This window comes from Aspergillus fischeri, genomic scaffold (assembly GCF_000149645.3).
Source record: "Aspergillus fischeri NRRL 181 1099437636249 genomic scaffold, whole genome shotgun sequence".
Taxonomy (NCBI): Eukaryota; Fungi; Ascomycota; class Eurotiomycetes; order Eurotiales; family Aspergillaceae; genus Aspergillus; species Aspergillus fischeri.
The window spans coordinates 2,237,562-2,248,539 of NW_001509770.1; the positions used below are offsets into that span (position 1 = coordinate 2,237,562).

General features: G+C 49.3%; 5 protein-coding genes and 1 non-coding gene across 6 annotated transcripts; 3 read left to right on the forward strand and 3 right to left on the reverse strand.

Moving 5' to 3' along the window:
- Positions 1–215: 215 nt before the first annotated feature.
- NFIA_015160 (DNA-directed DNA polymerase IV) lies at positions 216–2,491 on the forward strand (the record flags this gene model as incomplete). Its single annotated transcript, XM_001264720.1, has 5 exons — positions 216–627; positions 685–857; positions 910–1,275; positions 1,325–1,577; positions 1,671–2,491. The coding sequence occupies 5 exons, from the start codon at positions 216–218 to the stop codon at positions 2,489–2,491; spliced, it is 2,025 nt and encodes a 674-aa protein (XP_001264721.1).
- Positions 2,492–3,614: 1,123 nt separating this feature from the next.
- Positions 3,615–6,076, forward strand: NFIA_015170 (uncharacterized protein; the record flags this gene model as incomplete). The annotated part of the gene is made up of 5 exons (XM_001264721.1): positions 3,615–4,122; positions 4,227–5,236; positions 5,289–5,678; positions 5,730–5,916; positions 5,967–6,076. The coding sequence occupies 5 exons, from the start codon at positions 3,615–3,617 to the stop codon at positions 6,074–6,076; spliced, it is 2,205 nt and encodes a 734-aa protein (XP_001264722.1).
- Positions 6,077–6,350: 274 nt separating this feature from the next.
- Positions 6,351–6,438, reverse strand: NFIA_015180. The gene has a single exon. It is a non-coding gene; the product is annotated as a tRNA-Asp (tRNA).
- A 980-nt stretch (positions 6,439–7,418) lies between these two features.
- NFIA_015190 (uncharacterized protein) lies at positions 7,419–7,895 on the reverse strand (the record flags this gene model as incomplete). The annotated part of the gene is made up of 2 exons (XM_001264722.1): positions 7,419–7,527; positions 7,603–7,895. The coding sequence occupies 2 exons, from the start codon at positions 7,893–7,895 to the stop codon at positions 7,419–7,421; spliced, it is 402 nt and encodes a 133-aa protein (XP_001264723.1).
- A 909-nt stretch (positions 7,896–8,804) lies between these two features.
- NFIA_015200 (uncharacterized protein) lies at positions 8,805–9,415 on the forward strand (the record flags this gene model as incomplete). Its single annotated transcript, XM_001264723.1, has 2 exons — positions 8,805–8,884; positions 9,100–9,415. The coding sequence occupies 2 exons, from the start codon at positions 8,805–8,807 to the stop codon at positions 9,413–9,415; spliced, it is 396 nt and encodes a 131-aa protein (XP_001264724.1).
- Positions 9,416–9,434: 19 nt separating this feature from the next.
- Positions 9,435–10,286, reverse strand: NFIA_015210 (aminoglycoside phosphotransferase family protein; the record flags this gene model as incomplete). The annotated part of the gene is made up of 2 exons (XM_001264724.1): positions 9,435–9,981; positions 10,147–10,286. The coding sequence occupies 2 exons, from the start codon at positions 10,284–10,286 to the stop codon at positions 9,435–9,437; spliced, it is 687 nt and encodes a 228-aa protein (XP_001264725.1).
- Between the last annotated feature and the right edge of the window lie 692 nt (positions 10,287–10,978).

Genomic DNA, 10,978 nt, shown 5'->3' on the forward strand with positions numbered 1-10,978 from the left:
TGGTCATGTGACTTGGTGGCACTTTCGTGCTTGTCACACGCGTCTCTGCCTTCGGCCGCGTGTAAGTCTAATGCTCAGCATCACGACATCGATTTATACAAAGTAAACGCTCCAATAGTCAGACCTATTCATTAGGCAGCCGACGCCAACCACTTATCCATGGCTCAAGGTCCCTCGCAAAGCTTTGCGCAACCAACCCTCCTCCAGGACAAAGAATGGCGGAAAAGACTGTGGACAAAGATGCCTTTTTCAAGGCACTGGAACAGCTGGATTGCTTGACGGATGACTCGGAAAATGAGGCTGATATTGAACTGTCCCATATTATCAAACGATCCAGATACAGTGACAAGATTATCTCTTCGAATTGTCGCAAAGATACACCACCTTTCAAACTGCTACGTGCGACTTCAGCCCCTCAGTCTACTTCGGCCAGTGTCTCAGACTCAAGCACCCATAGCAAGATGCTTGCTCCCGGTAGCGATGTCTTGCAGCCAGGGGTCAAAAGATCTAACACTACCGGGACCTTGGCTGGACATTCAGAAGCCGACAAGCAATCTAAACGAAGACGGGTGATCGCCCCTAGGACTGTTCCTGAAGAGCAGCAGATCTTCAAGAACCTTGTGTTCTGTGAGTACCTGGCTATATGCAGTCAGGATATCATCCAACTCCTAACAATGTCTCCAGTCTTCTTTCCTAACAACGATGTCTCGCCTCTTCGGCGCCTACGGATCCAGCGTGCTCAGGAGTACGGTGCCATCTGGGCGAAGACATGGGAAGCTCATGTCACTCATGTGATAGTTGACAAAGGTCTGATGTTTCAAGATGTCCTTAAACATCTCAAACTCGAGGCTTTCCCGGTGAGTATGCTGTGAGCTGTGCACCTGTTGCATATTTTCCTGACTTTAGCAGCCCAATGTTGCTTTGCTTGATGAAAGTTATCCTTCCGAGTGTATCAGATTCAAATCTGTGCTAAGTACAACTCTTGTTCGATTCCGTGTCCGTGGAGCATCTTGCCCTGAAGCTGAAGAGATGAACCCCACAAACGAGACGCCTTCGACCGGTTCTTTACCCTTGAAACCAAGTCGGAAAAAACAGGCCACTCCTACCCCTTCTCAAGACTCGAGAGACCAATGCATTGTCAATCCCGCTCCCGAACAGCCCGTCGAGGCGCTCTCGGATGAAATACATCCAGAACAGCCTGTCCCGGAACCCTCTTCCCGCGAGCGCGATGCCTTGGATGACATGGTCGAAGCAGCTAAAGCTGCAAAAGACTTGGTGAGTGTCGACGCGCTATCGACGAATATGACTGCTGACCCAAATACAGCCTTTGGACCCTCTGGAGGAAGACTCCGTCGAAGCGAATGATACGGAGGCCTCGGACGCGTCCGATACAGAATCGGTTGAGAAGAAAGAAAGCCACCTGTCTAAAGAGGACAAGATGGTAGAGGCCTGGCAGCAGAAATTCGCTTGCATGCAGAAACATGATTCAAATTCCAAGCTAGACAATCCGAACTGTAAGACCATCGAAGTCCTCCAGCAAATGCTGGACTACTATACAAGGACATCGGATCAGTGGCGTACGTTGGCCTATCGAAAAGCGATCGCTGCCCTTCGCAGATAACCGAGAAAAATCGTCACCAGAGCGCAGGCGCGTGCTATCCCCGGCATAGGCCCGCGCTTAGCAGACAAGATCGAGGAGATTGTGTTTACCAACCGGCTACGTCGCTTGGAAAACGCAAACAATACGCCCGAAGATCTCGTACTACAGGAATTCTTGGGGGTCTACGGTGCCGGTATATCGCAGGCCTCCCGATGGATTGCTCAGGGCTACAGATCGCTGGATGATCTCAAGACCAAAGCCTCATTGACGAAATCACAGCGGATTGGAGTGGAACACTACCACGATTTTGCCCAGCGAATTCCGCGCCGTGAAGTCGAAGCCCACGGAGAAATCGTCCGAAAGGCGGTCCAGAAGGCGGACCCTGGGATGCAGGTCATCATCGGTGGTTCTTACCGGCGCGGGGCGTCTGACTCAGGTGACATCGATCTGCTAATCACAAAAGGCGATGCTACTATTGAGCAGATCACGGCGATGATGATGGACACTGTGATTCCTCGACTCTTTCAAGACGGATTTCTTCAGGTCAGTCTCGCCAGTACTTCGCGAAGCGACGGATCCAAATGGCACGGAGCGTCTGTATTGCCTGGCAGCAAAATCTGGCGCCGCATTGATCTTCTATTTGTACCTGGATCTGAAATAGGGGCCGCGCTGATTTATTTCACGGGGAATGACATATTCAACCGGAGCATGAGACTGCTGGCGAGCAAGAAGGGGATGCGCCTGAACCAACGAGGCCTTTATGCAGATGTACTACGTGGAGAGCTACGAAAGAAGCTAAGCGAAGGCCGGCTGCTTGATGGACGCGATGAGAGACGAATCTTTGAGATTCTGGGGGTTCCATGGCGACCTCCCGAGCATCGCATATGCTGACGTATCAGGCGGAATTGCGATTAATGATTGATGACTGATGGCTGATGACTGGATGACAGCATGATATGTCGCGTAGGCCCAGGTAGCTCTTGAATAGGAACTATTTGCTTTTTCCCTTACTTCTCAAGATTTAAGGAATCCAACTTTCCTGGATGACCGGATTTCAGCTCGCGTAAGGCAGACCTCACCTCTCCAACGAGCCGGTAATTTCTGCTGTCTTTCTTACGGAGTCGACAGGATAAGGAATAGCGAGTACGCACTACTGTCGAGTCCAATGCAGGGTTTGGCCTTGGCCTCTCAGGTCGAGGACAAAAGGCGGTCTCAAGATGGATGTGCATCTCTACTATGTGCAGTGAGCTGGATATTGGATACCGTTGTTATTATGGGGTTATGCGGACTGTGGACTGTGTATCTGGTACAGCAGAGGCGAAGAACCCATACAAGGAAAAGTGGCCAACAATTAGACTCAAGAGGAGACTCGAGGGTATGATTTCTCTATGGGGTCGCCTCAATCATAGACGCTTTCCAAGACAAATCTTAAAACATCCATGTCCATGAGAAACGACAATAACAAGTAATAAAAAGACACTGACCGACCTCATCACCGACATCATCACCGCCTTGCATGCGGTGAAGCACATCCCAGTAGCCACAGTGAAGCTTCCAGGCGGCAGGCCCCAGACCGCCTGTGAAGAAGCCATTTTGCCGCTACCTCGCGAATTATTGCTGCTCCATCCCACTCCTCCATCTCCTCCTCTTCTTCTTACCATCCTCTCAATCTCAATCCAAGCAGTCTTCTGCTATTTGTTTCTACGAAAATATCATCTTGATAGGCTCTTCCTGCTGGTAGGCATTGCCACAGGGTGGGTCAGGCTCTTGTGTTGCTCACGTCGCGAGAATCTTTTTTTGCCATCGATTCCACCCCTCGTCTGAGTCTCACCTGTGCGTCACAACAGTTAGTGATCCTGTGCTATCACACAGTTTTCTGTGATACTTTGTGATGGATATTGGCTCTTGATACTAATTAGCTACTTGGTTGAAGTTTAATACTACAGGATCCATTGTTCGTCATTTCTGTCGAGGTCATCCTGACTGGTCGCACACTTGTCCACACGCCCTCGCCATGGGTCGCAAACCAAATCAACTCATCCTCGAGTTTTTTATTCGAGGCCAAAAGCTCGAGGACGCCAGTAACCGCTACCAACACACGTGCAGAGCCTGCGGGGAGAAATTCCCCAAAGGTCGCATCGACAGCTTGACCAACCATTTGGTGAAGAAGTGTCAAGCGATCCCGCTGCGTGACAGACAACGCGTTCTGCTGCGACTCCACGAACTCCCTGACCTTGCCGACGGCGATCAGAACAAGGATCCCAACCTGGCGGGCCAGGGCAAAGGCAAATCGGTTGATCTGCCATACACGACAAGACAGAATTTTGATGGCCTAAACGTGCTGGCAGAAGCCTCGAGACAAGTCGGCGCCTCCGACCAGACCAAACGGGGCGGCCCAGCATATGCTCAGTCTGTCACTGTTGGTGGTAAGACTGTGGTTGTTGACCCGGCGCTCGAGGCCGAAGGTTTTCAGGGTCATCCTACTCAACCAGAGCATATTGAGGAGGACATCAAACCGCCTGGTAAGATTTCTTTTCTTTCCTTTACTCATAGATCACCTTCGCTTTTGACTTTGTCGATATCGTGCCCTTTTTTGGTGTCGCGTGCTAACGTGATTATTGTACAGGAACCCCCCAGCTTTCGGCTGCGACGGCCATTCCTTCCCTTCCAAGCACTTCGATGAATGACCATCCTTCCTCTGCGTCCCCTCCGATGGTGGAGCCTTCGTTGACCCCCGATCCCACCTCCAATGCTCGCCAATCCCAGCTGTCTATGATTGCCGCATCGGCTAGTGAGATGGTTCCTCAGGGCATCTCGATGGATCATGATCCGAACGCTCTCATGTCGGATGGCCTGCCCAAGCTTGGCTCATCCCCATGGAATCAGCAGCTTTCGAGTCATGAACAGCTTCTCTTCGACAGCCTTCAGGAACATGACCCTACTCTTACCGCCGCGACTCAACGTGCGGCCTCCTTCCCTCGTCCTATCGCCATGAATCCAAACTCTCAGGCCAAGGGTTTTGTCAATGAATTTGGGAACGCGACCAAGCCGACTAAGCCGAAGGTGCGCGGTCGCTTCTCCGCCGCGAGACGCAGGGAGGTGCAAGAAGTGCGCAAACGAGGAGCTTGTATCCGCTGTCGCATGCTCAAGAAACCGTGCTCCGGTGACAGCCCTTGCACGACCTGCGCCAGTGTTGAGAGCGCTCGTCTTTGGAAGCATCCATGCATTCGCACTCGTATTGCAGAGGAATTCGAACTTTACAACGCAAACTTACATGCTACCCTCGCATATCACGATGTCAGCAGTATAAAGAACCAAGTCAAATTCGAGCACTATGCTGGCCGCATCGAGGTCACCCACTTCGAGGAGAGTATGGTCTACATCACTTTCAGTGGACTCCAAGGCCACAAGCCATCAATGTCGACGCTTGACCCTCAGCTTCAAGGTCTTGGAGACGATCCCCAGTTCCAGGGACCTCTGCACGAACTTTACCTGCTCGACAGCGATGCCGATGACCTTCCTGGAAAGATTGAAATGTACATCAAGAAGACAGCGCCTTTTTTCTACGCGCGGGAAACTTCTAAGATCATCAAGCACACTCTGCTGCTCGCGTCGGAGTTGAGTCAGCAGAAGAAGGTAAGCATCAGTTCAGCTTGACGCATTGCGATTTGGTGTCTGACATATGTAGGATGTCTTGTTGGAACGAGTCTTGGAGTTGTGGGTTGCAACGCACATCTTGGTCGACTCGGAGCTTCGCTGGAAGACATACTGCAACCCAACCCTGCCACCCACCTCGATGCACTCACTCGCACAGCCGTCAGATGACGGCCGCATGCCTATTGACGAGGTTACCAACGCCGAATCCTACGGGCTCCTTTGCAACCAGCTGCGCGCCGCGACCGAGAAGCGGGCCTCTCAACTGAGCAAATCTGTGATGAATGACCTGGAACGCAGATTACTGCAGCGCCAGCAAAGCGGCTGGTTCGAGACCTTCCTGGTTGCGCTCTTGCTTTTAAACTGCGTTGAACGGACTTGCTGGCTATTCCGTTCCTGGGATGACGAGAACTTTGCGCAGCGGGTAAGTAATCTCCGTTTGCTAGTTGTCTCGTTGTATCTAACACGATTGTAGTGGCCCCTGGACAAGCGTCCTCCATACTATGCCAGCCAAGGCGATCGCTTCTCCGACATTCTGCACATGTTGCTGAAGATGCGCAGCTTGCCCCCCAAGGCGGCTCCGGGACCGGATGGCATTTTGAAGGCTATGGACGGTAGTGACGAGAATGCAGCTCGCTGGTTCGACATGATCAAAATCACTCGTGAGTGAGATTGCCCGTTTATTGATAGTTGTGAAAACTAACTTGGACAGCACTCTACCTCGAGCAACGCCAGGCCGCGGTTTTCGACCCCAACGACTCTCGCTCTCTCGATCTCCGCTATGGTGCCAAGCTGCTTCCCCCGACGAATGTTTACACGTAAGCGTGGAAGCAAAATTGATGTGATCATGAAATTCGATGAAGCGGTTTGCGATCGGCTATGTATTACAGAGGTTACTAGTACGGTGAGGCGGTTCAATGGATTTGTCTGTCCTTTTTTACCTTGTGCTTTGTAGCCCTACCTTAAAAAGGATGTATGTTTATTATGTACGAGTTATTTCACTTTAGTATAATAATGCAGAGGTATCTCTCTAGCTCGAGAATGCGAGTATGGCTGATAAAAATACAGAACAGTAGTAGAAGGTTTGCAAAAAATTCTCCCCGACAGGGAGTCGAACCCTGGTCTCCCGCGCTCGTTCTCGTTGGAGTGACAAGCGGAAATCATGACCGTTAGACCATCGAGGATGGGGATATACTCGGCTGGCCGTTTATAATTTCATAAAGTAATGGCAATGTTAATTCCAAGGCCGTCTATTCAATAATCGTACATCAACAGGATCTACCATTTCATAAATGACTTAGATGGCCCGAACAGGAGGTACCTAGCTAACATACACATTCCATAGAGCACCGCAGCAGCACAGCACCCCAGAGAATTTGGTCAAGTCCACCAGCATGCGTCAACAAGACAAAAGAGGGAAAGAGATACCATCATTCATTCCCGCATGCCAACGCAGAAAGGGTCGCATATCTCCTCCTCTGAGAGATCCTCGTCTATGCGTGACAGATCTCTTGACATCCAGTTGATGGAGCCGGGTCTGCGTTTGCCTCTCTGTCCTGAGGCTGGGTTTGATTTTGGGGTTCGTTTGTAGAGGTATGCCGTTCAAGGAGGACGAAGTAGTCTGTTGATTTTGAGTCGTTGGAGGTGGTTGTGGTTGTGGACCAGGTATTTATGAACTGACTATTATCGTTAGTTGGTGTTGGTATTGGACAGCTGCACAGCTGGAGGGATGAGAATGCACGTACTACCCCATGTAAACAGCCAAATCACTTGTCAGAGTCTCCGTAAGCGATGCCAGAAGTTCAGGGATGAGGATTGGATCACTGGGAGTGTTGTGTATGAGAGGCGAGTTTCGCGACACGGGGAGGCCTGGTCTGTTGATGAGCCAGTATGTTTCTGTTTCAGGCCATTTGCGGAAGACGAGGAGGAGGTATTCCATCTGCAGTGCTGGGTAGATAGCAGAGTTGTGAAGGATGGAGTCATGTTGGCGATGTTGACCAAGGACAGAGAGTGGCTTATACATGTATCGTGAATGATGTATAATGCATCGCACATACACCAGAATAACAGGGCTTAGTTATCCATCTACAACATACAAAGGGGATACAAATCATCACATCGTCATAGCATACAATAAGGTATACAATCCACCGGCAATAAATCATCATGACACAGCCTCCTCCCGAGAGTGACTGTGAGTCTGCTCCAGCACGACAGCATAATACTTGCCCTCTTCCGAGGTATCATGGTACGGGCCAGCCGCCAGAACCGCCCTGTCCAGCATCAGCCGTTATCCATAAATATACATCTATTTCAATGTAGCAAAGAGAAGCGGGGCGGAAACATACCACCCCTTATACTTAGGCTGATTGAAAATCTCCGTAAACGCCCTCAGAATCCGCAAGGGGAGTTCCAGGATGGAGGGTAACTCCGGCCCGGGGCCGCAGATGGGCAGGCCCAGCTTGTTGACGGGGAGGTAAACGATTTCGCTCATGTTGCTTGGGTTGCGGGCTTCCTGGAAGATGAGGAGGCGGCGCGAGAGGCGCGCCGTCGCTGGATTCATTGCGTTTGTGTTGGCGCTGAAGCTGCGGAGGCTTGTTGTTGAGTTGGTTGATTTCATGAGGGTGGGATCGAGGTCCATGATCTATATTCATGGGTGGGTTTATTTGCAAGTGAATATGACTTTTACATTGATATCAGTCAGTGTTGATGATACAGTCGTTCTCGAAATCGGTTTGACCAACAAACAGTTGATAATTATTTTGTGCCCCGCTGCCAAGACCTCTGTCTGAATATTTTATTGAGCCTTCACCTCAGGCCACTGTAATTTTCTTTTTGTAGTACGTCGAAATTACAATGTATAACAAGGTGGGTCATCCCATCATTATGCAAACTATCAATTGAATTATAAATTAGTGCAACTTGATGATCTACGTATACAAGCAGCGGAGTACGGATGATCTACACTCTACCTTCATTAGCAGCGGGTGATATCAATCTATCATCAGAAATAACAACTATGATTTCACCAACCGTCAGAATACAGCCAGCGGCTGATTACATCGTAGCCAAATGCCATTGTAATTCTTTCGCATGAAACATGATGGTTCCCTAATACGTCAGCTCTGTAAGCACTATGACAATTAAAGGCGAAGGTGCTAGGACAGACAAGGGGTATACTGTGAGGCCGGCGGCAATCAAAAATGCAGTCGGGTCTAACTCCGCATTGTTTAATTGAATTCACGCTGAGCGCAGATTCTGTGGCATGATACATAGATTAAGCGCCCACTGATTTGATTCTATTCTTAGCCGAGATGCGGATTGGAAGTTGAGCTTTAACCCAACACACTTTATGTCTCATCGCGCAGACAGCGGTTACAACTCATGGTAACAAATTAGGCAACTATGGAGATACATTGATATCAAGACCTTGGAAGCCCACTTAGCCATAAGTTCTAAAGAATAATCCATTCCTGTCAAGCATCATTTGAGTGATATCCGGTTCAATTAGCACTAGAACTAGCTGTCTTTTGTGAAGGTCGCCTGCACAATGCCATCTAACAAAGATCGTCTGTATGTTACTCTCTATGCTTGTGGAGGCAAACCTACAATGCCAGGCAAGGAAGACACGTGAGTCCATCATACAGAACTTCATCCACGTTATGTTGTTGTAATTTAAACTGATGTCCTGTCCGAGCAGATACCACTGGGCCTTGATTGTGGGGCCAAAAATTGAAGCAGATGGTAGCATGGGTGTCCGTTACCACGCAAAGGAGAGGCTAGGATTGGGGGGGAGGTTCTGAATGGTTCTTTGAGGAGCGCGAGTGCCAACTTACCCCCACTAGCATGTTGCTTGTTCGTATCATGGTTGGAAAGGTAGCGGATGGAAATCGCCTAGTCGAAATTTTGCGGAATACGCCTATTCGACAAGGCCAACCAGGCTGGAACTGTGTCTCCTGGGTGAAGGAGGCTTTGGACAAGCTTAAGGTCGATTCCAAGGCTTTAGGCACGAGCGTCATTGAGTGGGAAAAGGTGCGTAACGAGGCGATGAATTATTGTCAGCGGAAAAAAGATCAGCACCGTTTCGATGGCCAGGGCAACTTTGATTCGGATAAGGTTCCAGCATATGACTTGATGGAGCGGAAGGAGATCATTGTATGAATTACCAAACCAGGGTCACTTAAACATCTCCAAAATATTTTTGACGGATCCTTTCCATCGCGAGCTCTTCGGGCATTGGTTGTAGGAACTTGTCAATCTCATGGACCCAAAAAGAGTTCTGTGGGTTGACTTGGTAGGCAGAAGTGTATTCCCAGTAGGATGGATACCAACCAGCAGTTTCCCAATCAATAATACCAACAATTTCATCTCCGCGAACAAGAATGTTGAAACTGCTAAGATCACCATGGGTGAACACCAGAGGCCAAGACTTGCCGTGTTGCTTGATGAGGTCCTGGACCTCAGGGTCGAGCCTTGAATCAAATTCCATCCCCATGCGTAAATGCCGATGGAAATCCTGGGTGTTATCAAAGGGACCAAAGCGCAAGGTAGGGCCCGGAATACGGCCGTCGAAAAGTGATCCACCATCAACAGAAGCTACCCCCATACCTTCAGGTGGCTGCAGGTCTCGCATCTTGCGGATCTCTTTTGCTAATTGTGAAAGAAGTTTTGCCTTTGAATTTTCGCTTCGTTTTACCCAGCCACTGCCAATGATGTCTCCCTTGATCCTTTCCATCACGATGTACGTCATCCCAGAACGAGCAAATGCACATAAAACTTTTGGTACCGGGATAGATGTGTGTTGCGATATGAAACGCATTGTTGATGCTTCAGATAAATGTACGTGGCGCCCGTATTTAACACACAGTCCGCTAGTCAGCATGAGAACGCACCTTTTCCGAGGTCGAATATGTTTGAGAATTTTGATCGCCAGAAGTGTCAAACCGCGGTACAGAAGGTTGTCGTTGACTGGTTTAGATGCGCTCGATAAAGCGGTTGACGACAAAGGAGGCCCCTTTCGACTAGCCGACATTATGACTTATTGGCTAGGCGGTAAGTATTTGATGAGAATATCTCGTTCTTGGACTCAAAAGAAGAGTAAGGTTCCATGGGACCTAATGATGATTGGGAAATGTACAGCGACACAATAGAAGCGTTCGGTGGGGAGTGGGTGATACTGTGTAGCTGAGGTTTTTCATGGTTCGTGATTCGTGAACTACCTGCACGTGATCACCTGACATTGGGTCTATTCTCCAGCCAGGGAGGAGGACGTGGCCCCATTATACCCTCCACTGCAAAGGAATTACTGCATCCTGCATTAAGCAAGTATGGCGCCCAACTTAAAAGCTCTATAACTTAAGCTCATTCAGAATACGATCCAGAGTCAATCACTAACTAGTTCCCAGATTGCCCATGTTGCTAACTGCAGCAAATAATCTATAGTACGCATTCATTCCAACCTACAGGCGTACAACCAAAGTTGCCACGGGTTGGTGCATACTGTAATGAGTCATCCCATGACACAAATGGTTCACCTGGGTAGACACCGTCACTATCGGAGAAGTTGAAGGAATTAGACTGCATCTTCTCGACGATAAGGGAGACCTAGAGTTAGTGACTGTCAATAATTTTACTCGGCCGCAGCAACTGGCAATCTGAAGGTCTGGCTAACCTAACAACTCCCTACTCTAAGCCAGTGTTCACTATGAACTGGTAGTGACTGGC